This window comes from Pyrus communis, chromosome 13, assembly GCF_963583255.1.
Source record: "Pyrus communis chromosome 13, drPyrComm1.1, whole genome shotgun sequence".
In the NCBI taxonomy this organism is placed as follows: Eukaryota; Viridiplantae; Streptophyta; class Magnoliopsida; order Rosales; family Rosaceae; genus Pyrus; species Pyrus communis.
Window position 1 is genome coordinate 25,249,269 of NC_084815.1, and position 27,739 is coordinate 25,277,007.

General features: G+C 38.5%; 4 protein-coding genes across 6 annotated transcripts; 1 reads left to right on the plus strand and 3 right to left on the minus strand.

The window, feature by feature from the left end:
• Positions 1-226: 226 nt before the first annotated feature.
• LOC137712739 (ERAD-associated E3 ubiquitin-protein ligase component HRD3A-like) lies at positions 227-3,430 on the minus strand. Its single transcript, XM_068451887.1, has 6 exons — positions 2,800-3,430; positions 2,189-2,680; positions 1,758-1,973; positions 1,198-1,521; positions 876-1,118; positions 227-706 (listed from the first exon to the last, which is right to left on the minus strand). The coding sequence occupies exons 1-6, from the start codon at positions 3,355-3,357 to the stop codon at positions 488-490; spliced, it is 2,052 nt and encodes a 683-aa protein (XP_068307988.1). The 5' UTR covers positions 3,358-3,430; the 3' UTR covers positions 227-487.
• Positions 3,431-3,750: 320 nt separating this feature from the next.
• On the minus strand, positions 3,751-5,763 carry LOC137713856 (uncharacterized). Its single transcript, XM_068453209.1, has 4 exons — positions 5,538-5,763; positions 5,319-5,368; positions 4,873-4,999; positions 3,751-4,560 (listed from the first exon to the last, which is right to left on the minus strand). Exons 1-4 carry the CDS (start codon positions 5,650-5,652, stop codon positions 3,833-3,835), a joined length of 1,020 nt encoding a protein of 339 aa, XP_068309310.1. The 5' UTR covers positions 5,653-5,763; the 3' UTR covers positions 3,751-3,832.
• Positions 5,764-6,284: 521 nt separating this feature from the next.
• On the minus strand, positions 6,285-17,913 carry LOC137712559 (uncharacterized). 2 transcript variants are annotated; one of them, XM_068451643.1, is made up of 42 exons: positions 17,703-17,913; positions 17,473-17,548; positions 17,163-17,234; positions 16,975-17,055; positions 16,792-16,859; positions 16,604-16,658; positions 16,472-16,520; positions 16,142-16,279; positions 14,323-14,398; positions 14,128-14,206; positions 13,981-14,027; positions 13,645-13,839; positions 13,320-13,395; positions 13,122-13,202; positions 12,970-13,050; positions 12,811-12,887; positions 12,660-12,714; positions 12,516-12,564; positions 12,242-12,379; positions 11,984-12,065; positions 11,809-11,887; positions 11,600-11,646; positions 11,226-11,437; positions 11,014-11,101; positions 10,726-10,845; positions 10,503-10,621; positions 10,343-10,415; positions 10,130-10,249; positions 9,748-9,816; positions 9,475-9,645; positions 9,341-9,388; positions 9,025-9,166; positions 8,802-8,899; positions 8,571-8,715; positions 8,339-8,427; positions 8,157-8,267; positions 8,005-8,079; positions 7,472-7,537; positions 7,183-7,371; positions 6,983-7,093; positions 6,781-6,861; positions 6,285-6,628 (listed from the first exon to the last, which is right to left on the minus strand). In XM_068451643.1, the coding sequence occupies exons 1-42, from the start codon at positions 17,802-17,804 to the stop codon at positions 6,449-6,451; spliced, it is 4,110 nt and encodes a 1,369-aa protein (XP_068307744.1). In that variant the 5' UTR covers positions 17,805-17,913; the 3' UTR covers positions 6,285-6,448. The 2 variants fall into 2 exon arrangements, with proteins under 2 accessions (XP_068307744.1, XP_068307743.1); XM_068451642.1 differs by having other exon boundaries at positions 16,951-17,055.
• Positions 17,914-22,927: 5,014 nt separating this feature from the next.
• On the plus strand, positions 22,928-26,755 carry LOC137713382 (protein ALP1-like). 2 transcript variants are annotated; one of them, XM_068452672.1, is made up of 4 exons: positions 22,928-23,216; positions 24,412-24,858; positions 24,934-25,159; positions 25,822-26,755. In XM_068452672.1, the coding sequence occupies exons 2-4, from the start codon at positions 24,418-24,420 to the stop codon at positions 26,331-26,333; spliced, it is 1,179 nt and encodes a 392-aa protein (XP_068308773.1). In that variant the 5' UTR covers positions 22,928-23,216; positions 24,412-24,417; the 3' UTR covers positions 26,334-26,755. The 2 variants fall into 2 exon arrangements, with proteins under 2 accessions (XP_068308773.1, XP_068308772.1); XM_068452671.1 differs by having other exon boundaries at positions 22,929-23,216; positions 24,408-24,858.
• The last annotated feature ends 984 nt before the right edge of the window (positions 26,756-27,739 follow it).

The window sequence follows — 27,739 nt, forward strand, 5'->3', positions numbered from 1 at the left end:
TCCATGTCTTTACATAATTTAAAGTCTTCCTAAGTCTTTATCTACACTTTGTGCTTTGAGTCTCTGCCACATAGTCACATTTTTTAACCGGAGTATTTGTACGTTTTCATTTCACATGTCCAAACCATCTTAACCGATTTTCTTTCATTTATCTATTTTAAATTTTGCATAACTCGTCACTTTGATCGTTGACAAAAATAATCAATAACACTATTAGAACACTGTAAATCATTTTGATCATTCGGCAAAAATATATCAACATCCTCCTTAATTTATCACGTGAAGTACGTTAAAAGGAAAACGCATCTTCGTTTCCTACATGCTCAAGTCTCTCTATGGTACAATTTGTCCCTAAACATCGAAACCTTATCTCCGCATCAATTTACCGGGCATTAGATACCTGTACATTGTATCCTAGATGTAAGGGTTTGTTCATAAACGATGGAAGAGCCCTGTCGTTCTTGAAAGACCACTGTTGCCAGCTAAACTACATGGGTGGCGCAACATGCTCATTCGGGTGGTGCAGTGCAGCCATCGCATCAGGGGCAGCAACAGCATGCCGGCGTTGTCGCTCACGTAGATATAAGACAGTAAGGAGGCAAACAAAAAGAGTCAATATTGTCGCGTTTCCTTCATCAAGTAGCACGGTATCTACCCATTCTTCAACCTTGGGATAGGCTTCAGGCAATGAATCGATTATATGTACCTGCATACGGACCCAAAAACAGAAGATCGCTAATGAATGAAGATTCCAAAAACGAAAATAACCGGAAACAAAGCTTAATTATCCAAAGCAAGCTCATTCTGGATATTAATAGCAGAGATTAACTATTATATGAGAAGGCAGTAAGGAAAGTAAAACAAAAAGAACTTACCAGGAAACCGTCGGCATAATTTTTTCGTATCCATAAGCTTGTGAGGGCTAGCGTGACAGGCAACTTTGCTGCCGAATCAATCTCTAGGGCTTGATCATAGTAACGCTTTGCAAGATGAAGATCCAAAGGCAGCCCTTGTCCATGCTCATGCATGTAACCAAGGTTGAACATGGCTTGGGCGTTAGACTGGGACCTGGCATGCTTGTAAGCCTCTGCCGCTCGTTCATAATCCCTCTCAGTACCCTGAGAAAGGAAGAAGGAAAACCAAAATACATCCCGAACCTAGAGCAGTGACAAACATGTTTCAGCATGAGATAGCTACCTGACCATAGTAATACGCATCCCCAATCAGCAAAGCAGCGTGTTCATTACCCTGCTCAGATGCTTGCCACCATAATGAATGTGCCCGCTGATGCCTTTCTGCATTAGTGCACAAACCAGATTCTCCCATGCACATGCTTCGCTCTCCATATTTGTCAAGAATCCATGCAGCGTTACTCTGCGCTACCTCATAGCCTAACTCGGCCATCCTTGAATACAAGAAAAATGCCTTGCCTATGTCCCCTCTTAAGTATGATTCAAGTGCCCATCGAGACAAGGAGCTCCACGGTCCCCTTTCTGCAACTAATTTGTATAATGCAATGGCCTAAAACAAAATGAATCATAATCATGAATCGGAATTAATTAGTGTATAAGTGCCCTGGTGCTTCTTAAGATCATTTACTTAGAATTAAATAGCAAAGTAAATTTTTCATTCAACAAATACAAACAAATTAATCGTCACAAAATCAAGATTATCTTGCATATTCTGTTTTCTTAAGCCCGAACAGAAAACAGAGACGGTATGTAAACTAAACAAACAGAAAAGAACAGCGAGTTTACCCGTGGAAGATTCTTCTTAAGCCCGACTCCTGTATGAAACATCTTCCCTAGCTGGTAGAATGCCTTGGGTTGACCAGCATTCGCAGCAAAGATGAAGTATTGACATGCAAGTTTAACATCTCTCTTTACCCCAATTCCTTTGAGATACATTACTCCTAGGTTATAGTGCCCGCCACCGTCTTGATTATCAGCAGCTTTCTCAAAATACTCCTTTGCCTACAACGAAAAGGATTGGCCGTAACATATGAATCAATCAACCTATCAATGTATCAGAACAAACTCAACATCGGAAAAAATGATCTCGAAAGTTATTACAACTAACAATGTGGGATTTCATTCACAAGCATTGCTAATTGAATGTGTGTAACAAAATATAGAAAAACACAAAGCTTTAAGATACACATAGAAATAGAGCCAAGGAGCATTCTTACTTTAGTGTAGTTCTTCTTCTCCACCCCATATCCTTTAACATACAAATACCCCATCCCGTTATATGCCGAATAGTGATCCTGTTTGGCTGCAAGTGTAAGCCACTCCAAAGCCTTGGTGTAATTCCTCTCAACACCAGCTCCCCTAGCATAAATCTCTCCGAGGAGCTCCATCGCCCGAGGCTCTCCTTTCTCCAACGCCTTCAGAAACCACGACAACGCCTTGGCGTGGTCGCGGCGCAACCCTCTCAGCCCGAAATAGTAAAACAGGCCCACCTTATACATTGCAGCAGAGTTTCCCTTCTGAGCTTGGTACTCCAAAATTTGAAAGTCCTCGTCTTCTTCGCCGCGGCTCTTCCTCAATGCCTCCTTGTTCTCCTCCGCTCCGCTGTGGATCCTCACCGCCTCGATCACCGCTGAGTCCCTCGAAATCAGGAAGCTATTCACAGCTGCCTCGGCCAATTCCGAGTACAATTTCACCGCTTTATCAAACATCTGCAAAAATACCAAACAAAATCCAAACAGAGAACAACAAAATCAATCCTTCAATTTCCTCCTCTTAACTCCGCAACCAAACAGAGATCGATCGATCAAACTCGAAATAGATTCCGTACATCTTGCCTGAAGTAAGTATACGCGAGGGCCATCTTCGATTGCATGTTGCCGGCCTTAGCGGCGAAGTAATGGTACGTGAAAGCCTTGGCCTTGTTCTGCTTCCTCATCTGGCCCGTACCGTACAGAAACCCCAGAACGGACCGCGCGTGAGGGAGGCCGCGGGAAGCCGAGTCCTCGATCTCCGAAACGGCGGCGTCCATGAGCGCGGTGTCGCCGGAGCTAACGGACTTTATTAATTTGGATACGGTGGAGTAGTATCCGTCGTCGGGGTGGGTAGCCGGGTCGGCCTTAAAGGGGTCGGGTTCGAAGATTGGGCGCCAGGATCCCGGGTCGAGCTCCTCCTCTGACTGCGCGGCGTCGGAGTCGCCAAACTCGTCCCAGTCCTGCGACTCATTTGGAGCTGAGTCGGCGGTTGGCGGCGAGTCGTCGGGCGAGGTAGGGGTGTTTAGGAGATCGTCTTGCGAGAGAACGAGGATGAAGGGACGGACGCAGAGAGAGAGGGGGAAGAGAGAGAAAATCAGGAGAGAAAAGAGGAGCTTTCGAGCTGCAAAATTCATTGCTGTTGCCAAATACTCACAGAATTTTGGAGAAGATGGAGAGGATGATGACGATTGGGATTTTGTTAAGAGAGAAGGGTAATATTGGGACGAAATCAAAGTTTGTTTTGTATATACTTGCCACGTAGCATTTTTGTCATTTGGCGAATCGCTTTCTGCCACGTAAGCAGGGTAGAGAAATGTTCAAGAATGATACATGTTTTAAGATGTCAAGAGAGTCACTGGCGCTGACAATTCAATTCATAGGCGATATCGTTCGTTAAAATAAAAAAAATGAAAACTTTAACGTAAACGAATTTTCATGGCAAGAAAAAAATATGTATTTTCATTGTCAAGAAATAAAGTATTCACAGAATGGATAAGGGGAGCAACGTCTAAACTCTAACATAAACAAAAGGTTATCCCGCCATTTATTATTACTCATCGTGATAAGTACTTGGTGCAATGGAAATGTTGCATCGACGAGTACTACACTTCACTCAACTGAAAACTCAAACAACATGGTGTGGCTGTACTTCTCACCGGGTTGAACAACAATAGACGGGAAGTTCGGTGTGTTAATTGCATTCGGGAACCCTTGTGTCTCCAGACAGAGCCCGGCATGCTTTCCATAGACAGCACCTCCTTTGCCGACAACCCCATTGACGTAATTCGCGGTGTAAAACTGCATCCCGGGGGCATTGCTCCATAGGTTAAGGACCCTCGAGCTGGATGGGTCCTTCACTCTTGCAGCATGTTTCAGGCCTTGTTTCTCTTCCCCACAGTCGAGCACATAGTTGTGGTCATACCCTATACCGACCTCATGGATGGACTCACCAACCCTCTTCTCGGCAGTGAAATCAAAGGGCGTGCCTTTAACCGGCTTGATTCCACCTGTTGGGATTGTGTTTTCATCCACAGGGGTAATATGGTTGGCCCGAATTTGAATTGCATGGTCAAGTATGTTGCCCGAGTTATGTCCAGCTAAGTTCCAGTATGTGTGCTGAGCTAGGCTGACCGGGGTGGGCTTGTTCTCAGGCACTGCTTCCATGTCAAGTCTCATTGTCGTGCTTGAAGTAAGCGTATAAGTTGCAGTCAGCGAAAGATTCCCGGGGTAACCTTCCTCCCCGTCATGACTCTGATACTTAAAAGTGATGGACGGGTTATCACCCTTTTTATGTTCTGCTACCTTCCATATCTGCTTATCGTACCCCTTGTGACCACCTAATGCGACAGCAGGATGAATTGAGTGGCGTAAATATAAGCAAGCACAAGGAAAATAAGACACGAACAATTACTGATACCATTACTCAAATGAAAAGATTGTCTGTTTTGGTGAAAATCGAAGACATTAGGCTTGAGACAATATTCAAAATTCGTTCAGGTCTCGATAAAGAACTAACGAAGAAGCCTTGGAAGGAACCGAACGCACGCTTATTTGTTTATTACAACGTAATTCAAACATCATAAAATTCTGCTGCAAATTAGCTAATCGAAAAGCAGTAAAAACGAGAATCAATGGTAACAATTCCATACCATGGAGACTGTTCGGAGGTCCGTTGATAGGCAAGGAGTACTCCGTTCCATTGAGCGTAAACTTCCCATCTTTGATTCGATTAGCAACCCGACCCACAATGCAGCCAAAGTAAGGAGCAAGTCCGTTCTGATCACGCATGCATCCACATTCAAAGACGAAACAAAAACATTAAAACAAAAGGTTAAAACGATCATACGAAAAGCTCAGCACTCCCATTCCTAAAGCAAAACTCCAACATTTAATCCCAAAAACAACAAACGATAACAACCAAGCACTAAGTGGGGTCGGCAGTATGAATCATGTAACACAACTGTGCTCGATTTTGCGCCAAATACAGCTTATGAATGCATTAGATCAACACACAAAGAACCAATTTTTGCATGATATCTCAAACAACATGATCGAAAAGAAAAAGGGTTCTCAGAAAAAAGTGTGAGAAATTTACCACATAGGGATCCACGGAGTCGAATCCAAGAACAACATCAGCCAATTTTCCTGCAAAGTTCACCAACCAACAATCCAAACAAACATCAGCAGCATTTTTCAGATCAAAAACACAAAACAAAACAGAAAGCATTATTCGATTAATCAATTAACTGAGAATCCAAACGGGAGATTATCTGATTGGGAAGCAGAAAAGAAATCTGCTTGGGTTGAAACATACCGTCTTTTCCGGGAACAGACAAGGAAGTGATGGTGCAGCCAAAGTTTGTGATGAACGCGCGCATGCTCCCATTGTTGAGCTCAAAGATTTCTGGTTTATGGTTCGCATCCGCCATTGTTGTCGTTGTTGATGTTCTTCTGATCGGAGGGGAGAGAGAGAGGGAGACAGAGAGAGTGAAGTTATTGGACTCTGATGCGTGTTCCAAGTGTTTGTACGGGTTTTTGAGTTGTTGGGTGTGACGTCTTGTGTCCCAGATATGTTGCGGCTTGGTTTTACTTTGAATATGTACTTACCGGTCTTCCCTCAGTCTCAATCCAAGTCACGCGCCACACACGTGACGGTTACAAATTGAAGATTTTTTTTTTTTTTTTTTTTGATAATGGGGCATAAACCCGAAAGAAAATGAAAGAATACATAAAATATTATGAGGTCACGAGATTCAATTATATCTGCAACTAGCAACCGACGATAAGAAGGAGTTCACTAAAAAAAAAAACTGGATCCAAACTGCATAATAAACCCAAACGAGCCAAATTTTTTGCAACAAAATTCTTTTCACGGAAAATATGGCGTATTTCACAGTACCAACTTCAGTGCACAACGACACAACAATTTGGTACTAATATAATGAGACTACCTTGGTCGATCGAAGCCAAGACAATGAAAATTTTTTATTTTTCTTATCATTGATATTGGGAGAGGGAAATTCGGACCAAGTAAAACCATGAATCGACCATTAATCTAATGTCAAACTCTACATTTATTGGAGTTGAATCTGTCACGTTCACGGATCCCAATTCGACTAGTGAAAACAATATTCTTTTATTATTAGGGTCCCTAATTCGATTATTCATCAGCTTAAATTGTTATGTAAACAGTTTAGCTTCATCTGTGATACTGCTCCTTCTCTATCAAGCCTTTCCTGCTGAACCAAATAGATGCATCTTCTCTGCAACCACTGCTTTCATGGCTTCCTTCGCCGACGCCATAACGTGGACCAGGTCTTTCTTCGGGTTGCTAAGGGAATCCGTGTAAGCTTTTCGCACCTCGGTGTTTACATTGAACTTCCTCACACCATGCTCTATGCATTCCTGTTCATTGAGCCAAACAGTTTACTTGGACATTAAGCTTTAAGTGGAAGTAATGCAAATGTAGCTTGGAAGCATCTCTGAGGATCTTCAGCTTGTAAACGAAAACCTAAGAACCCGAATTGTTTTGAAATCGCTATGGATAAACGTTGTACCTTTATAAGTTCCTTCGACAAACCAGAAGCGCCATGAAGCACCAGGAGGACTCCTTTCTTCGAACTCAAAGCGTACAGATCCTAACATAAGGGAAAACGAAATCAGTTACGTAGATAATGAGGTGCGTGTTGTAATGTGCAACTGACATTCGACAATCTAACATCAGTAACAGCGCAAAATCTGGTAAGAGACTATCTCAACCTTAAGCAGATCGAGTCTCAGATTCGGGCCACTTGCAGGGTATTTTCCGTGCACATTTCCAATACAGACTGCCAAAGCATCTATCCCGGTTTTATCAATGAACTCCTCAGCCTGAAATTAGTAACGCCTTCTGATGATTAGGACAAGTTTAGGAGTGAAGGAAAGCTAATTCCAAAAAGTTGCGAAGAAAAAAAAATAACCTGCTTAACATCAGTCAGCCTTGCTTCATAATCTTCGACAGTTAAATCATCTTCTGTCCCCGACAATCTCCCTAGTTCCGCTTCTACTAGCACGCCTTTTGAGTGAGCAAAGAATGCGACAAACTTGGTGTATGAAACATTCTCGGTAAATGAAAGATGCGAACCATCCGCCATGACAGAATCAAATCCCTGGAAGGGTAAATACAGTTACTAACGCTCTCTATATATGGATTGCATGCTGAGTGAAAATCAAAGCAATGTGCAAAACAATGGTAAAAATTGAACTTACCAACTCAAGAGCTTCCACCAGATCTTGCTTTGAAGTTCCGTGGTCAAAGTGTACAGTTATGGGAACCTGCCGTAACATATACATTATCTCGATGTCTTGATGAAAGTGGAATTTTGAAATTATTGTCGATTATTCATGTCCAACGCCATTTGTTCTATCATGATAATGTTTACCATGTTATACCATTAAAACGCAAAACCATCATGACTGTTACAGCATGCAACTGTCACGCAGTAGCTAACTCAACCTTGACAATTGGAGCTTAAGGGCTAAATAAGAAAGCACAACGAGAGAGCCTAGTACTAGAGTCACAGACTAAAGCCTCAGAAGTGAGAAAGAGTGGATTGAAGGAAGTCTGTGTTTCCAACTTTCCATGCATACCGCTCGATACCAGATATCAGGGACTGGGATTAGGTTCAGTAATGACAGAGTTTTTCAATATTTGTAAACAATAAGATGGCAGCCTTCGATTTAAAGAAAAAGAATGGGAAGTCGCAACCTGAAACACATGTTTAAGAATATGTGCCACTTACACTGGCTTGTTCTGCAGCAGCGATACAACATGCAACCAACGGGATCCCTCCTTGCTTCAAGGCACCTGGATGGATCTGATAATATATGAAAATTAGTTTTTTTCTTTTTAACTAAATCAACGAGATTCATCTAATGTTTATACTCTTTTAACCTGTAATATAGCCGGACTTTGTTCTTCTTCTGCTGCAGCAACAACTGCCTCTACTCCTTCCAAATTATATACATTGAATGCTCCTACAGCATATCCACCCTTCTCTGCATTCTTTACATATATATTAAATTGTCAGTACGCGAGGTGAAAATATTTATGAAACTTCAATTTATGACTCTTACCAGAAGAAGCTCTTTGGTTGATGAAAGTCTGACTGGACGAGCCCAGGACTTCACGACCTCCGCCAATGCTCTGTCGTCACCAACATTACCTAAGAATGAATAATTTTAATAAGTTTTTGTTGATTTATCATTGTTACCAAAAACTTAAGCTTTCTAGATATGGACCAACTATTTTTGTTAGTGTAATACGCTTTTAGTTAGCACAGAAATATTAGCGAACTCCAAAACTCACCCGGAAAAACAATGTATGGAACTCCCAGATGCCTACTCTCAGGACCTAGCTGCCATAAGGGAACACCAGCCAGGGCTTGTCCCACTATTTTTGCACATTTTGCTTCAAGAGCTTTCGTAGCAAGGTCAGATGAAGTGATTCCACCCTAAATGGAGTGTAATTTCAGCAAGGAGGATACAAATTCAAAAACAGGGAAAGAGAACATTTTCTCATTTGAAAACGTATACGTACCTTTGCAAGAATGTAACGTGGTCTTGTAGTTATGCGTCTCACTATTTCCACCAGTGCCGAGCTAACTTTGAAGTTGATTTCCAAACTCTCAGAGGGAGCTGCCCAGTGGACAAGAAATCGCCATTTCAGAACAGTTTGGCAACAGCAGAGCTAGTTTTTTATGTGGTTTTCGCAAATATGATACATTAATATAAATCTCTGAACAAAAAGAATGAAGACTAACTTTTTCCGGTAATAAGCTCCCGACTGGTCATTATTAGAGTGTCCTTCCGAGCTGTAAGGAATATATCTGCAATCTCAGCTGCTCTACTGATTTCCTCCTCCCTCTCTTCTGTAGAACTCATGGCAACTTTAGCAACCGAAACCTACTTATGGCATGTTCAGTTCTGAGTCAGTACCCGATGGCCATAGTTTGTCTGTAATTGTCTATTTGGGAAGACTAATTTTTAATAGAAAATGATCTATCACAGTCTTGTGTTCGAAATTAACAGTAACTTAACGTTAACCATTAAATACTCGAGAGAGAATATGTTGGTCACCTCAATGCTTCTCAAAATCTGGCTGCATTGTAGTTTAAGCTCTTCCACCTATGAATTATGAGTGTGAGCCATAAGATAAAAATAAAATATAAGGGAGGTAATCACTCAACATATATCCAGATAACCAGTTCAACCTGTTTTGTCGTTTTGGGAACATATGACCCGACAACTATGAGACCTCCGTTCCTTTCCTTGTTTATTCCTAGATCCTTGGGCAGAATTGGAGCTCTGGGGATAATTCCGATCCTGGCAGAAACAAAGCTAGCAGCAGTGCGACATAAGAAGCGCTTGCCCTTCAGTTCCGCCTACCACACCAAACAAAAACGTATAAAATGATCTGCCCAGAACTTGATGAAAATATACCAGAAGTTTCATACAATAACATGGTTTAAGTATAGAGAATTTGCCTTGATCATTCCAGCTGCAAAAACAGCCATGTCTCTGTCACTAGCTGCGTTAACTATGCATGTTGATCCCTGTTTTATGTCACAAATTAAGAATCAGAGGATACAAGTATACAATATCTCACTAAACGACATGCTATTTTCGACCAGTAACTTCATTTATCGCAGGGATTGTTATCCTTTGACCCTTGTAAATTTTTGTAGCCTAGCACTCTTTCGCATCAAAACAAGTACGAAATTGATGCATCGGACGCACCTCCACCCATATTAAACCATATATTTTTAGTAGCTTAAAAATCTCTGTCCGTGGTGGAGATATATAACCATTGTATTTTGCTTGCATGAAAGAGGGAGAGAGGGAAAGAGACTGCTGGTTTCTCCGTACCTTCTGCAAACTGCAAAGACGCTCACAAACAGCATCTGGCCCACCTTTTCTAAGAATTTGGATAGAAATAGATGTAACACTACTGGCTGGTATGCGGCCGGCTGTTTTCTCCTCAACCCACTGCAAATAAGTTCAAATTTACAATTCAAGCTAACATCAATCATAATATTTGGTAAAGCTATGAATTTGAAGCACAACATATAAATATTAGACCTCGCGAAGGTTTGAAGATTTGTAGCCAAAAGCAGCATCTTTAGCGAATCCTGTATCCCCTGCAGGGATAAGCCTAAAGAACCCATGAACCATAAGCAATGTTAATTCACCATTAAATCGTTATCAAGTACTTTCTAACATGGAAAGGAATGAATATTACTGGTCCGAATCTGCAACATAGTGTACATCTCCAACAGTATAACGCCCTCCTTGAAGAAAAAAGGGGCAGATGATCCATGCATCCATCTCGCCCAGTACTGAAACAGCGGCATCAGCTTCCTAAACAGACAAGGCAGTCTCATCAAATGATATGAAAAGTCCCCAGAGTGTTGAATGACTTTACAACATGATAATTCAACATAGTTAAAAGTCACAGTACTTGCCTCTGGGAAATGGCCACGCAAAGTTGAATCGCCTCTCAAAACTACTGTATAATCAGCATTCTCAACTGATTTGGCTGCAGTACGCAGGTTTGTGCAGATGTCTTTAATTAATGCAGTAGCCTGTAAAAACGTCAATCTACATTACTATTTATGACCGAAGTAATTAAAGTAAGAAAAAAATCATTCCTTGGAATGAGATGAATGTTTTTCATGAGGAATTTCTTTCTTATATAATATGAAGCATGATTTAAACATTAAACCTTGATGTGTTTACACATAGGCCTTTACCTTCTCAGAACTCAAGGCCCTGGAGTTGGTCAAAATGAAAAAGCATTTAGGACTTTTTCTGAACTGCTCCGTTAGTGATTCAACGGTCCTGCAAAGAACACTCACCACTTTATAACATCTCTGAATCTCTGCTCATTTTCTGATAAAATAGTATACGCGGTTTCTATTGCATTACATAATAAGAATAGCATAAGGAAAATAAAGGCACTCACCATTCCGTCAAGACCTCAATATCATGAACAGTTTGAGTTCCAGTTGGATCGTCATCGAGAACAACCAAAGTCTTTGAACTGTCCTGATTTAGTCTCTGTATTTCACCAGTGGGATCTACTTGCCACTCAACTGGGAGAGACTTCAAGACAACGTCCTTCTTAAGAACCGGAAGTTTTGCTTCTACCTTAACACCCGTTAGTGTCTCATAAACCTGCATACATACAACTGCTTCGGTTAAACCACCTACTGCCACCACCATTAATTTATACTTTGACTTAACACCCGTGTGGAATTTTGTTGAGATAATTTTACATGTACTCAATAAACCAACTAACTTCAACTGAAAGAAAAAGCCAATAAAGCTTGCGTGTACCTTAACCACACCAGCATCATCTTGCCGACCCCAACCTGCAGCAGAACCTGCCCGACAGTTGAAACAAGTATTACTTTCCATAAGCAAGCTAGCAACTAAAAAGGAATCCAAGGGCCAACATTTGTCATAGTGCAAAAATTGAAACAAGTATTAGTTTCCATACAGCATTAAGATCCTATGTATTTTAAAGGAAGAAGATTTATCAGAACCTGACAGGAAGAGTTGATGAGCAACAGTCGATATATGAAGTGGAATTTTTCGAACTGAACAATCTTGAGAAACAATTCCCTGTAGACGATTAGAATATTAGTACACTGATAATCTCTTAATTGTAATTGTAAGTTGTTTCTATTCAAAGAATGCATGAGTGAATGTCCATCTGACCAGATCCTTCACAAAAATATCAAGTGCAGAATGCGGAGTATAATCATTGTCGAGCATGTGTGGAACACGATTTTCAAACATCCTGCAATTGAAAATGTTTGCTGAACGTTAACAATGATATTAGTTTAGATAATAATAGCTCACATCCTAATTTGGGAACATTTGACATCAACAATACATTTCCTCTTAAATTTGCATGTTAAATAAACAAATTTAAGGTTTTGAGAAAGTAAGTACTTAAACAAGGAAGAAAGTTACCAGGATGTTCCCTCACTATTTGTGATGAAATCAAACAACGTCCTTGTATTAAGACCCAATCGAGCTCCAAAAGCCATTGCTTCAGCTCCCGACGCTATATGAACTCCAGCAAGCAATTGATTAACCATCTTTACACCACTATAGAACAAAATATAAGAGGAATAAAGTAACGGAATTTCACTTCCAAGATAAAACGAAAAAATAGCGTCATAGACCTACAACGATCTAATAGACAATGACATACGATATGCAACAAACATTGACTCAAAAGTACCTTCCAGCCCCACAGCCTCCTTTGATAACATAAAGCTTCTCGCTTAATGCTGTTCACAGAATATAGTCAAATACCAGTCACAAAACTATTTATGAGAACCCTACATTCTGAAGCCTGATGAACCTTATCGTACACGCTTAGTACCTGAGAGGACTGCACCAGCACTCTTAAGAGCTTCATCTGTACCGGATGCCATAATCTGAGAAAGACACAAAAATCCAAAAACCTGTTAAAACTAAAACTTTTGAATCAGCTATTGGGACAAAAGTCAAAACCAATGGTTGTTCTAACACACCGTAAGTGCCCCCATGGAGGCTCTCACAACCCCACCAGACACAGGAGCATCCACCAACTTGAAATTCTTTCCTTCATCTATAACATTTCAAAATCCTGACTATAGTTTCATCACAAGTAAAGCATAATTACATAGTGCGAATGGAATGTAAAGACATACTTTGCAAGCGGTGATCTAGTCGGCTCACAAATCCAGGAGAAACAGTGGATGAAAGGATAATAGAAGCTCCAGATGGAAGTGCTATCAAATACAGGAATATGGGGTTAGTCCTAATAAAAATGGACTAGGGAAGCAGAGAATAATTTGTTTACCTGAAATAGCACCAAAGTCTCCATACAAAGCGCTCTCAGCTTGAGCTTCATTTGTGACCATTATTACCAGCACATCAACATCTAGGAGAGAAAATGCGTCAGAAACAGATAGGTTATTGCACCAGACAAATAAGTAATGGATAGTCATCAAATTGTTTTAATCGCCTTCTACTTCTAGAACGTTTAATATGCATCTACCTTTACATACTTCTGCTGGAGAGCCTCCGATTGAGCCACCAGCATTGGCAAAACGAGTCACTGTTGGTTTATATACCTGCATTCAAAAGAAGCCGGAAAATAGATCAGTTTGACCAGTATCTTAAACTATAGGGTCAATCTTGAACTTATTCAAGGGGGTACAACAATATTAATGTGCACACACAAATGTAAGTGCATGTATCGACCCCTAATGTACAAATACTGTTTAAGCATTGCTGTATGACGTCGGAAAATAGATGATACGAAAGAGCCTCAGTTAAATACCAGTTTCTTGTTTCAATTAGGATACAAACTGAGGACTTACATCATAACCACAAACAGAAAAGTTAGCTTTTAAAAGGTGAGTTGCCATTCCAAATCCCATTGCTCCAAGACCAATGAATCCAACTCGGTTGACGGTATATGATTTAGCAACAGTGTGGCTTGCCAATTCCTCAGGGATGTAAGTCTCAGCATTTGCTGCATCTAAAATTCTCACTCCAAGTTTCTGTTCCCAAACCTGTACAACAATGTAAAGTGTACGAATAAGAAAGAATAAGTTGACTCGAAGAAACACATATTTCAAAACAACTTTGATGTAACATGGAGGAATTCAAGCTACAAAAATGCCTTAATCATATATTTTTGGGCTTAAGACAACCTTAATCAATGTAGCATCTTCATCATCTGTGTTGTCACGTGGAGACCCTGAAAAGGGAAATGTATGAGAAAATCTTAAGCACAAAGCTGGTCATTTCCAAAGATCGAACAATATAACGTTACTTGATTGTGTTCTGAGATTCAGTACCAAGAATAAGTTGCTGATGAGCAACTGCTAAAAGCGGGAGAGGAAAGCTAAGCGACTTGGCCAGATCCAATATAACCCTCTACAGCAAATCCCATTAGTCTTATGTAATGAGATATTGCCTTTGATAGAAAACAGCCAACACCAGTATTCAAGTTGATCCAATATAAAGCACAAAAACTGTACAGTATATCTTACCAAGTTTTGAACAAGAGTATTCAAATCATCTTTAGCAGCACCCCTTAACAACTGAGGAATATGGTTCTTGAAAACCCTGAAATGAATAAATACTTATAATAGTGGGCAGAGTATGAAGTGATCAAACATATTATAATATGGGATGATTTTGTGTAAAATCGATAATAAGTTACAATATTAACAATATATCAACAATATTTATGTGAATTATAAATAGGTCAATCATGTATTGTGATACTTAAATGCATTTAAAACAAACAAAAATTACAAAATCTGCCACTACATCTGGCACCGACTTCAATCGACACTCACTTTCTCGTAGTTTTATATTTTGGAATAAGTCCATACGGATCTGCTTCTTGATTCTGTTTTTTACATTTGGATTCAGACATTGCGTTGCAGTGTCTATTTACTGGTTTCGTTTTTTCCATCACTCACATGCCACCTACATGTTCTTTTTACATTTGGATTTAAACACTACAATGCAGTGTCTGTTTCCTAGTTCTGTTTTTACTTTTGGATTCGTACATTACAGTGTCCGTTTCCCAGTTTTTTTTTTTTTTTATCACTCACACGTCTCCTATGCTTCACACCTCGTACGAGTCCTGATTTTTAGATTTCAATTCAAGCTCCATTTCCTGGCTCTGTTTTTTACATTTGGATTTAGACACTGTAATCCGTTTCGTGGTTCTGTTTTTTACATTTGGATTCGGACACTGCATTGCATTGTCCATTTCTTGTTTCTGTTTTTTTTTTTTAGTTGAGCAGACTCCTTCATGTAAACAAAGGGCGAGGGAAAGAGTGATATAATATACATGTTCTAACTATTTATACGATTCATATCCTCTACGGATCAATTCTATTGGGATACAAATCCAACGGCCAAAACCTTTTCATATTCCTCTCTTCCCCTCAACTCCTCTTTCTCCCTCACAATGCCACACCCCACCATTATTAACAAACCCCAAATTTATTTGCATGTCATCTGTACTCTAAGTTTGATTTGTTTTTTTGCTCTCTCTTACTGTTTTAGCTTTTTATTTGTCGTCTCTTTCTTCTTCTTCATCTTTGAGATTTTCTACTGTAACTTTGTTTCTCTCTATAATTCTTCCATAGTTATGGAAAAAATCTCTGCAACCAAAAGACACTGGTTTGCACGACCCCTCTATTTGTTGTTTCGTTAATATCGACTGAGATTTTAGGGTCGAGGGACCTGCAATTGAGGCGTGTGGCGGTGTTGGAGCTGATTTTGAGGAGGGTAAGGTGAGGGACTTGCTATTTGGGGTGGTGGGTTGGGTGGGTTGTGGCAGTGTTGGGGCTAATTTTGAGGTGGAAATTTGACCTGGAATTGTTTGGGGGGGGGGGGGGGGGGGGGGGGTGACGCTGGTGGTTTGACATTGAGAACTTTGAAGTGAGGGAGAAGGAGAAAACTTGAGGGGAAGAGAGGAAGGAAAAGAGATTTTGGCCATTGGATTTGTATCAATTATGAGATCCATAAGGATCCTCACAAAAAACCCATATGACCTTCATAGAGAAAGAAAGAGAGAATGACAGAAGAGTCAAATTCTAACTATTCATAATGACTTAAAGCCTATGTGACATTCATTATTGACCTATGCCTAATTAATAAAAATACATCATTGATTAAGTCTGAAACAAAAATATGTCATTGATATATGACTTAATAGTAAAGTTTTTATTGACTTTAAAGCGAGGAACGATAAATCATATTCTCAATTGTATTTTGGCTTTGACTATAGAACATGAGGCACTGTCATTAAAGAAATGTAGATAATAAGTTGAATGCGTAGGCACGAACCATGAGTTTCCCGCAGCATTAGATATGATATCGTAGATTATCCACGGATGAATACCGGCTTTGGTGCCAAGAGAAATAGCCTCCAAAGAAGCAACAAGATGAATACCCTCAAGCAGTTCCTTAATCATCCTAATTTTGCTGCAATACCAAGGAAACTATAACATCATAAGACAAATACTATTTCTGTCTTTTCATACAAGCAAAACTAAGGGCGGGGGAGCAGATAAACATATTTTGAACAAAACCAATATATTAGTTGAGTGATTATTCCTCCAATAAATACAGTTCTTTCGTATTCTTAACTACGTAAAAGGGTTACAAAGTGATTACCTTCCAGCGCCAACTTCACCATCAAAAACATAAAGCTTATCGCACATTGCTGCAAGAAAGAAGTATCTTGCAATATCAGTCATCAAAAGTATCTTCCAATATCAGTATTGTAGTTTATTTAATGAATATTACCAGAGAGAACTGGCCGTGCTTTTAAAATAGCGTCTGACCCTCCGGAAGAAGCAATCTAAGGCATCAGAAAAACATCAGCACTAACAGTTAGGATGATTGGGGAGCGGGGAAGGGAGGGCAACGGGGGGAGAACCTTCGCATCCACCACTACAAGCAAGAAATGGTAAATGGTGAGCAAGTGATCTTACCATGATCTTTCCATTAAAACCATCAGATACTCCCTTTGTGGCATATATATCTACAAGATCAGCTGTATCTGCAAGAATAACAAAACGTCAAGTGGTTATCTCAAATCTTAATATAAGATATCAAAACACATTTCTATATAACTCATCATCACAAAATACCAATGATATTAGGGGTTAAATTGCCTGTGAAACGCGTCTTTAGATTCTGAATAGACGATGGTAACATTGTTGAACGAAGTATGACAACCGTATCCTTCTGAAATCCTGCATTCCATTTCCGATGCATGTATGTATCAGTATATGTTTAAAGCAAATAGAAAGAACTACAGATACGGTATATAATGTCAAGATTCAATAAGCTTCGGAAGGACCTTTCGATGCACCCTCATCACTGAAAGTTGCATCATTTACTTGATCTGCTAACACAACCAAAGCTGCAACATCTGCAAGCCATTGCAAAGAAAGAAAAGCGGGGGATGAACATCACTACGTCAGCCCCTTTGTAAACTAAGATCAGAGATTTAATCCTAACATACAGACATACATACAGACAGACAGACATACGGACATACAGACAGACATACAGACAGACATACACACACAAGGCCGAGCTGGGAATGGTGGGTACATAAAAACAATAAATAGTCTGATCAAACCGGAGCCGGATTGTATTGATTTTACCTTTTCCTGCCTCCTCTGGGCCGCCACATCTGGTTCCTCCAAGCTTTAAAAACTCACTAATCAAATTCCCATCCATCTGCAGAAGAATCAATCGCCATTAGAAATCGAAAACACTTCCCCAAAATAAATCACTTCCAATCCAAATCCAATAAAACTGAAAAGGAACACAGAAACAGAATCGAAACGAAAACGAATCGAGCAAAGTAAAGTCCAGGTGGAAACCGAGAGACCTCAAAAGCTTGGACTTTGTAGCCACTGCGGAGGAGAGAGGAAGCCAAGTCCAAGCTCAAGGCATCCAAGCCGACGAACCGAACAGCTCCCTTGGACGCCATTGCTGCTCTGCTTTCTTCTGCTGCTCTGATAGCTTGGTTTTTGCAACGACCCTCACTGTCACTAAAAACCGGACTGACCAAGATTCTTCACCAAAGGAGGGATGAAATTAAATTATTGAAACTAAACAAATATATAGACGGATTTGCTGACGTGGACTTGAGTCCTACGGATGCCAAACGTCTCCACGTTTCCGTCGTTGTGCGTCAATCTTCGTTTTTTTTCTCCATCTATTTTATTTACTATTTATTGGATATCTTGCACCTCAGTTTTGCGTTTAATTTCAAATTTCGTACAACTTTTTTTAATATAAAAAGGCTTGCAATTTCATATTAATATTGTCGATAAAAGATTTGTTAAGTTGACTATTAAATAATGACATAATAAATGTATTATACATAATTTGTTAGCGTGATTATTAAATTTGTGACACGTGCCAAACAATTAATTAGAAACCTAATTTTTCTATAAATGTTTAAGAAAAATTAAAATTTAGTTAGGTTTTAAATTATTAAAAAAATAGTGAAAAAAACGCAGCTACCCCATTTCCTATCACCACTGCACCTCTCTTTCTCGTTTACATCAACAAACTCCTCAAACCACTTTTACTTCCACTTTTCCTTTTCCTTTATCTGTGGAGAAAAAAATAGTGAAGGGATGAAAAATGGTATTTTTATATTGGCAGTAATCTTTAAGGGTCTGTTTGGTATTCTATTAAAAAAAAATCATCATTTTTCAAAATATCTCTTGAGAACAATTTTCTTTAAAATTTAAAAACTTGTTTGTATGAAATTCACAATTGTTTTTAAAGAAAAAAAATCTCATCATACACTAGGAACTTCTAAATTCAATAGAGAGAAAGAGGAGAGAGAAGGAAATGAGAGAAAGAGAGAAGATTAGAAGAACAAGTATTAGGTGTGAGAGGAAATATAAGAGATTCAAGATTCAAATAGAATACCAAACATGCCCTAAGGTTTAGAGCTTTTATTAATGGATTGTGTTGTGGGAGAAGAGAGAGAAGAAAAGACGGTGGACAGGAGAAGTTGAAGACATTAGTGGACAAATTTGACTGTCACGTCAGCGAAAATAGAATGCTAAAATTTGTGACATCAGTATTTAATTAACTTAATCAATTTTATAACGATTGTACGATATTAGACAAAATCTTAAGCCACTTTATGAAATTGAAAAAATTAAAAGACATTGTGTCAATTTAAAATTAAATGAAAACCTAAAAGCACTGTTATTTCCTGCCTAACGCTGCATAGGCCCTAGGCAACTGGTCACCACCCCGATTAATTCTCTAAGTGTTTAAAAATTAAAACAAGGTACCTATACCTGCTTAGGTGCCTACCTAGACCACCTAAGCCTCCGTCTAGGTCACGACTCTCAATTACACAAAAAATAGACAACTTTCATTTTGCCTTTTATTCTCAATAAAATGTAAGAGACTTGTTGAATACTTAGATTATGTTTGTTCTATGTTTTCATTATATTCTATAACTTTATATTTTATATGATATTCTATTTTGCAATATATGTATCACAATGCAATTATGTATTTTTTAAATATAAACATGCACTTACTTATACAATATATATATACTTAAATCCGTCTAATCCGTCCAGGCTCCCACCTTGGTCCATCTAGCCGCCTATGCGCTAGATCTCAATTCGACTCCAGATTAGCACCTAAACGTTTTTCAAAACATTGCCTGATAGAGTAAAATATGATTTAGCCTACTTTTTTAGGTTTTATATATGGGTGTGGAGGTGGTCATCTACTTTTTGATCCTTTTGGATGGTTGAGCCTTGAGCGTGCAATTGGATTCTCCAATCCAATGTGTAGCAAGATGACGATGACGAGACGATGACTCAGAAACGCACTTTTCCATATTAAACAATAGTTTCAGGTTCAATCATTATACGCCGCTTCCTGCATATGAGGTGTCCCCGTGATGGTAAGTAAATTCTTTTGGTAATAAATATGGGCCTTTTCTGCGATTTTTTTTTTTTTTATTAAATTTTGTTAAATTAGGTATTATATTAGTTATCGATAGGGTTTGAACTTACACCGTCATGCAAGAGCTTAATTATTTTCCACCCCATTTTGAAAGAATGGATTTTTTTTTTTTTTTCAAATTTGAAAGAATGATTTTAAGGGAAACTAACGAAAAGTCCAAAAAAAAAAACTTTAGTTTTAATGAAAAATGACAAATAAATGTGTAAGTGAATAGTAATAGGAAAGGTAAAAATATGATTTTTCGTTAAAAAAGAACAGTTCGAAAGTGTTTTGTTAAAACTCTCATGATTTTAACATGTACTATTTTTGCACTTGTTTAGTTTTATCGCTCAATTCTTTATTGAGTTATTCAATTTAAAAGTAAAAATATGAATATACATAAAAATAAAAGTAATGACTACAATTTTTTCATTCTAAAAGTTTAGACTAAGAGGCTATCCAATCCCTGAACAAAAATTTACTCCAAGCACATAATAATATTGATTGTTCAAGTGCTCAAAGAAATGCTTCATCGAAAATCTTAATAAAAAAGCTGACGTTGCACACACTTTTTGGAATGCAACGGGGCATCTGCCACCATTTAGTTGTTTTCTCTGTGAGCTAACTTTTTAACTTCGCTCCTAATTATGTGTGTGAAATATATATATATATATATATGTATATATATATATGTATGTATGTTTGTATATAGGAAGCTTCATGGTGCACTGCATGTTGGGAACATGAGAGAAACCAAATGAAGGAAAACACAAAAGCTTGGCTGAAAGCTTCATGTCTAACTCTGCACAACGATGTCGATGTTGTCCCAAAAAAAAGAAAAACCCTCTGCACATAGACAAAATTTAGGAAATTTCTCTTATATTTGGGGAAGTGACTTACCTGTCCTATACACTTGTTGGAACGAAAAATTTTGGGTCCTCTAATCCTTCAACAAGTAATCTTATAACCAAGTTAAGACGCCCATGATTTCATTCCTCATTTACCATTAATGAGGGAAGCGGGAGGTACCTACAGCCTACAAGAACACTCCGACACTTAAATCAATCTTTCGCTCCAACAACATTCAAGATGCCCGTTTGAATAATAAAAAAGAAAAACTAATGAAAAGAGTTTGAAAACTTTAAGTTTTAACGATAATGACAAAATAAAGGGTAAAATGAATAGTACCAGGATTGACATTTTAGTGTAAAAATGTGGTTTTTCGTTAAAGTAAACAGTACCGCGAATTTTTCATTAAAACTCCCTAATAAAAACCCTTGTATTTTAGTCTGCCAAATGACATGCTACAAGCACTAGTACAATCTTAATGGGTATTTTTCTCAAATTTATAAGTGACAAATCTTAAATTCAGTTTCCATGAATGACAAACTCGATTCTATATTATCGTTGACCTTATTGTGTGACTTAGTACATCTTTGTACCCCATTACCATTGTTTAAAATTAGTACATCTGTACCCCCAATACCGTTGTTTCAAATTTGTTTGTCTATATGACATCACGTTATGAGTTTGGGACAATGTCCCCTTGGTGTCCTCTCATTGCACGTAAGGCCATCTCCAACCGCATGAGGGCAAATGACTCCCTTTAGCCCTACAATAAATTATATTTTAATGAACAGTGTTATGTCATATTTTATATTATCTCCAACCAAGGGTGCCAAAGGGTCATATGCCGAATATAGCCCTTTGACAAACAATCTCCAACCGAAAGAGTCAAAGAGCCATAGGCTAAATATAATTTATTATTTTAATTAAATTAATATGGTTAATTAAATTAAACTACCATATTAAATTAAGGTTTTGGACATATTTTGAGTGCCACTTATTGCCAAATGAATAAGCCTCCGGATTTATTATCTTTATATAATCTCAATAATTTTTTTGATATGATTTTGAGTAACACGCATCGCTAATGTGAGTAACTCTCCAGATTTCTTATCTTTATGTAATCTCAATAATTTTTCGGATAGGATTTCGAGTGACACGTGTCGCTAAAGTGAGTAACTCTCCAAATTTCTTATCTTTATGTAATTTTAATAATTTTTTGAATAGGATTTCGAGTGTCACGTGTCAATATGTAATTGGTTGTGCAAATTTTAGATATGATTCTTGTCTATGTGACACTTCTTATCTCAGCTTTCAATGTTGTAGGAATGATGTAGGTATTTATAGGATTTTTTTTTTTTTTTTAAATTCGTCCAAAAAAAATTCAAAATTCAATAGTAACCTAACGGCAGCATGATGTTAGCTAGCTGTTGCTAGTTGGCGTCATGCTTACGCCATGTAGCTGTTGACATTCAAATGGGCTGAGCTGGAGGGTTGACAAAATGTCAAGCTTGACATTATGTAGCTGGAGGGCTAGTAAAATGTCAAGCTTGACATTATGGCGCTGGAGGCCTGGTTGGAAATGGCTAGCTGTGGAGCTGAAGGGATGGCAAAATGTCAAGCTTGACATTTTGGTGATGAAGGGTTGGCTGGCTGGAAATGGCCAGCCCGTTAGCCTGATTTGGGAGTTTGGGTCAGGTGGGGTTCACAAGCCCTTTGGCCTAGTCCTCGGTTGAAGACGATTTTCATGTCATTCCAAGCTATTTTTAACCCTATGCCCTTTTGGCCAGGTTGGTTAGAGATGGCCTAAGTGTCGAGTTTGAGGCCTTCATTAGGCCAAGAATGGAGGAATTAATTTGGGCTTTCTGAAAACACACTCCTACAAAATAGGGTTTCTTGAGAAATATGGTTTTAGCCCAAAAAGAGAAAGAGAGAGAAAAACCCTCACACTCGACATATGGGCCGTGTTTGTCGTACTTATGTTGTTTTCAAATTATATCTGTTATTTTAACGGATCATGTCGTGTTAAATTTGTTATCTTACAATGTTCTTAACAACTAATTCAATAATTAACAGATTTGTTAATGGATCGTTTCGTGATGGGCACCGTAAAAAATTGTTATGTCTGATGTTTATGTATGACAAACAATATCTTATCAGATTCCTAATGAGTAACTTAACTTGTGACTGAATAACAGCCCGAATTATTAACGTGTTGCTCAAAACTTATTATTTTCATGTCATTTCGTGTCAAAGTAACAGTAGCAAAAGAATTGCCAGCCCACCCTCCTCCCCCAGTCTGAAGTTTGCAGAAGACTGCAAATTACAAATTTATCGAGAAAATAAAAAGGAGAGAGCGCGAGAGACGGCAAAGTGCGAAAGCAAACGCACAGAATCAACGGAGAATGTGACGTCACTCAGTGGCTCACATCACTCACTCATAACTCCCTTAAATTCAAAAACCCAACGATTCTGTTCATCTCACACATTTCTTTCGTTCCGCCCCGAAGCCGCCGGCGACGACGTCGTTTGCCTCCTGAAGTTGCAGAAGCTCAGCTCTCCGCAGGTATGGGCGTTCGATTTCGATAAATTCCCACTTGGGTTTTGTTAGTGGCGATTATAATTTCGTTCCTTCAACTTGGATTTTAATCTTTTGGTTAATTCCATTCAAATTGTAAGTAGAATTCGTCAGAAATTGATTTTACATTCCGTTAATTTCTTATTTCAGATTATAGAATTCAGCAGAATTGCGTACAATTTCTGTTGATGTCCATTTGAATGTGTAATTTCTGTTTGTGATGCTTTAGTGGTGAGGTCTGCACATATTAGATTCTGGGTTTCTGTAATTTTCGAGTTTGATGAAGTTTTCAGTCAACTTTCGCGGTTTTCTGCGTAGATTATTTGTTACCCTGTTTGTGATTGCATTGTTTTGGTTTATGTTTGTATCGAGTCGTTTTTGTGAAATTTATCCAGTTGGTGTAGCTTGGTTTAGCATCAGCTAGTACTTTAGTCTCCCCTGTCTATTGGATGCTGATATTTTCGGGCTTTGGACGCTTATACAACGACTAATGTGAAGGAAGTACACATTTCAGTGTACTGCCATATCTTAGAACCTTATTCTGTGTGTGTGGATGCACGCGTGTGCTTCTGTTACGAACATTATGAGTGTATCAATGAAAAAGACCTTAAAATAGATTAGGGCTAAGTGTTTAGAAAATATTGATGCAGTTGACTCCTTCATTCGCTAAAATGAAGGTTAACTTGAGTTGAGTCTAAAGTACTTGAATTTGAGAGAGCGAGCATCTGTAATTTTCTGCATTTCTTCGCTACCATACTTTTATGCTTTTATCTTACTCTTCATCTTTTCTTTCCATGTGTATTGAATGGCCCATATCATGGTCTCAGCATCATTTAAAGATGGTCGCTCTTCGTGTCTAAATTAATGTACTCGGTTATCCTAGTGGATTCATAGATTTTCACTTTTAAGGTGATTCACAAAAGTATCATTGTTGTAGAATGCTTACGAGGAAGCAACACCTCTTTGAATTATGGGGTTTAACAGTTGACACTCTTTCTTGTTCATATATGACCTTTTCATTTAGAAATCATGTAATTTCAATATCATTTAGCTGGCAAGAGTTGTTAAGCTGTACTCTCTTATTGATATCGAATCTGTTCCTTTTGTTTTGTCATTTCTTTATGTTTGACCTCCATCCATATAATTGCTGATATTCAATGCATACATCGCTGTGCAAAGGTAGTTGGTAATGGAGATCTCTGAAGATGAAAAGGATACAGTCTATGAGAATTATATACCGAAAGAACTTAGTCATGCTTTATCATCTACTGGTGCAAAGTTTATAGATGAAGTCCTTAATGGTCAAAATGAACGCTGTTTAGAGAACTTTCGCATGGATAAGCATGTCTTCTACAAGTTGTGTGATATTTTGCAAGGAAAAGGCCTACTGCGCCACACAAATCGAATCAAGATTGAAGAGCAATTGGCCATGTTCTTGTTCATAATTGGTCATAATCTACGGACTCGAGCTGTTCAAGAGTTATTCCGTTATTCAGGAGAAACCATTAGTCGTCATTTCAACAATGTCTTAAACGCAGTAATGGCAATTTCGATAGGTTTCTTTCAGCCTCCAGGATCTGCTGTTCCTCCCGAAATTTCAGAAAATCCTAGATTTTATCCATATTTTAAGGTAGTCCCACAGTAACCAAGTATGATATGTATCTCGTTTCTATGTGATTTACAATTCAAAAATTTTATCCTATAGGATTGTGTGGGAGCAGTTGATGGCATACACTTCCCAGTGATGGTGGGGGTAGATGAGCAAGGACCTTTCCGCGACAAGAATGGCTTACTTTCACAAAATGTTCTGGCTGCTTGCTCATTTGATCTCAAGTTCCTTTATGTCTTGGCTGGTTGGGAAGGCTCTGCTTCAGATTTGCAAGTTTTGAATTCTGCTCTCACCAGACGAAACAAATTGCAGATGCCAGAAGGTATTGCCAACCCGAATTGGACTATTAAACGCTCAGTTAACGTAGAAAACTGTGTTTCCTCCTTAAATTGATAGTCATTAAAAAAGTATTCTTCTGTTTAGTTGATTTCATAATTTTATCATATATAAAAGCCAGCATGCTAGCGCGAGTGTGATGCCAATACGGACACAAGTTTGATTGCTTGATTATAGATCATAATTCATGTCAATCACTATTCACTAAACATACTTGAATGTGAGATTTTCTGTTGGACAAAGTTGTCCTTTCCTATTCTATGAAATTTCACTGAAGCCACCATATGAAGTGCGAACTCTCTTACACATCTGTTACATTTTGGTGGACATATTTGTCGTGACTTCCTTCCAAAGAGCAGCTCTATCTTGGTTAGCTCGCATCATAATGGGGGAGGATGTAGTAGATTTGCATTTTCAACTGTCAAAATACAAGGCAGATTAAATAGATTATAATTTACTTATTAGACAATAATTTCTAGAAGTAAATGTACTGTCAAAATTAGATATGAACTGGAAACTGCAGGATCCCATGTATGCAACACATGGTGGTTTACTTGTTTGGAAAATATATAGAAACGATCTTATTCTGTCAGTACTACAATTACTGTGGGATCTTACTACCACTGTTGGGATCAAAATTTGTAACAGGGAAATACTACCTCGTGGACAAGAAGTATCCAAACATGCCTGGCTTCATTGCTCCATATACTGGTATACCTTATCACTCAACGGAGTTTCCTAGTGGTTATCACCCTCAAGATGCAAAAGAGCTATTTAATCAGCGACACTCATTGCTACGAAATGCAGCTGATCGCACTTTTGGGGCTTTAAAAGAACGCTTCCCTATATTGATGTCAGCCCCTCCGTACCCATTACAAACACAAGTCAAATTGGTTGTGGCAGCTTGTGCCCTACACAACTTCATCCGTGAGGAGAAACCAGATGACTGGATCTTTAAAATGTACGAAAAGGACACCATACTGCAAATGGAGGAATCAATTCCCCCGTTAGCAGAGGCGGAGCAACCAATCATGCATTTTGAAACCTCTGCTTTGGACATTGCTTTTGAAACAGAAGAACTGGAATTCACTTCGCAGATGCGGGATTCGATTGCAAGTGAAATGTGGGATGACTATATCCATGATTTATCTCCCATGTAGATCAGATTGATTATGGTCACAGATTCAAGCCAGATTGACATTTTTTCTGGGTTTGAGTCCACGACAACCAGACGAAGGTTTCGTTAATGTACATTTCAACTTCTGTTTATAGAAAAGGAATACATTCGTAGGGTTTAGAAAAAGCAATCATTTGGAGGGGGTTGATGTAGCTGGCTTTTCCACCACCTTACTCCTAACAGCCGAACTCCAAAAGAATGAAGCGGGAAACTTTGAAGATTGGGAGTGCATGTGTGGTAGGGAATACAATTTGTGACAGAAAAAGCAAGTGTTAAAGTGGTGGATCTACAATTCCATGTAAAACTGGCTGGTTTAGCAGTGGATTTGATCACTTTTTGGTACTATTATCTTCACGTTTTTGTCTGGTCCCCCATTATTTTATTTTATTGACTTTTTTGATATTATTATCTATTTCCAGGTGACTTTTTTTTTCGTATTATTATCTATTTCATTGCCTTTAAGTGTACCGGGATATTAATGGGGTATGATGGAGCTATAGGATATGTTTCTTAAATCTCATCCGTTCATTTCAAGCAATATGATCCTGTAGATTTTCCTCTTGTTTTCTTATTATTTGCTTAGATAAACACCAGTGTTCCGTGTTTAATGTGGTATTTCCAGGTTTCTAAAATGGTAGTTGGGGAAAGCATAGCTGAATGCTGCAGTGCAGGTGACTATTTGTCAGACTCAGGGACCAAATTATAACGACCATCAGATCGTGCACGCCGGTGAGTGGCCAAGACCAGCGACTTCACCAGTGGTTGCGGAGAGATCCTACTGTGTATTCCGGGTACATTCCTCCCACCAAGATTTTGCCGCTGTGAGTGGCTATTTCTCTCTTGTATGCATTTTACGTTTCGTGATAGATAAGAGATAATCGGAGATATTAACCCCTTTAGACCAACTCCAACCTTGGCCTGTAGGCTATAACCTATTTTTCCCCTTCTATCCCCCTCCCAAATCCAACCAACCCAAGTGGAAAATTGGACCTAAAACAAAGCCATAAATACTCCAGGATTTATCCCGTGTGGGCACCACCAGCTGGACCCCACACACGTGGGCATGTCCCTCAAGATTTATTGAATCCAATACCTAAGATCGAATATAATCAAATCTAACATTAAAAAAAAAAAAAATCTAACTGCCCCAACTTTAAATCCAACTGCTAAAATAATTAAAAAAATATATTTAACTCAAAATTCACCCAAGTTTGGTGATTTTTCAATATTTATCGGAATCTAAATATTTTTAGGTTAAAATGTTCATAAAATTAAATTAGGATTGTGTACATAATTTTTTTTTTTTTAAATTACTTAAAAGAAAAAATTACCCTAAATTTATTCTTTAATAATCTCGGACTAAAAATTTAGGTCATAAGAGTCGGAGCA

Excerpts from the sequence above, each read along its gene's own strand:
- LOC137712739 (XM_068451887.1), bottom strand. The coding sequence starts at position 3,357 with ATGAATTTTGCAGCTCGAAAGCTCCTCTTTTCTCTCCTGATTTTCTCT. Across the intron at positions 2,681-2,799 it reads ATACTTACTTCAGGCAAGAT|ATGTTTGATAAAGCGGTGAA; the intron begins GTACGGAATCTA and ends GTATTTTTGCAG. Across the intron at positions 1,522-1,757 it reads TTAAGAAGAATCTTCCACGG|GCCATTGCATTATACAAATT; the intron begins GTAAACTCGCTG and ends ATTTTGTTTTAG.
- LOC137713856 (XM_068453209.1), bottom strand. The coding sequence starts at position 5,652 with ATGGCGGATGCGAACCATAAACCAGAAATCTTTGAGCTCAACAATGGG. Across the intron at positions 5,369-5,537 it reads GTCTGTTCCCGGAAAAGACG|GAAAATTGGCTGATGTTGTT; the intron begins GTATGTTTCAAC and ends TGAACTTTGCAG. Across the intron at positions 5,000-5,318 it reads ACTCCGTGGATCCCTATGTG|AACGGACTTGCTCCTTACTT; the intron begins GTAAATTTCTCA and ends ATGCGTGATCAG.
- LOC137712559 (XM_068451642.1), bottom strand. The coding sequence starts at position 17,804 with ATGGCGTCCAAGGGAGCTGTTCGGTTCGTCGGCTTGGATGCCTTGAGC. Across the intron at positions 9,817-10,129 it reads GTCTTTGCAGTTTGCAGAAG|GGATCAACATGCATAGTTAA; the intron begins GTACGGAGAAAC and ends GACATAAAACAG. Across the intron at positions 8,428-8,570 it reads TCCATACATTGTTTTTCCGG|GTAATGTTGGTGACGACAGA; the intron begins GTGAGTTTTGGA and ends ATTCATTCTTAG.
- LOC137713382 (XM_068452672.1), top strand. The coding sequence starts at position 24,418 with ATGGAGATCTCTGAAGATGAAAAGGATACAGTCTATGAGAATTATATA. Across the intron at positions 24,859-24,933 it reads GATTTTATCCATATTTTAAG|GATTGTGTGGGAGCAGTTGA; the intron begins GTAGTCCCACAG and ends TTTATCCTATAG. Across the intron at positions 25,160-25,821 it reads CAAATTGCAGATGCCAGAAG|GGAAATACTACCTCGTGGAC; the intron begins GTATTGCCAACC and ends AATTTGTAACAG.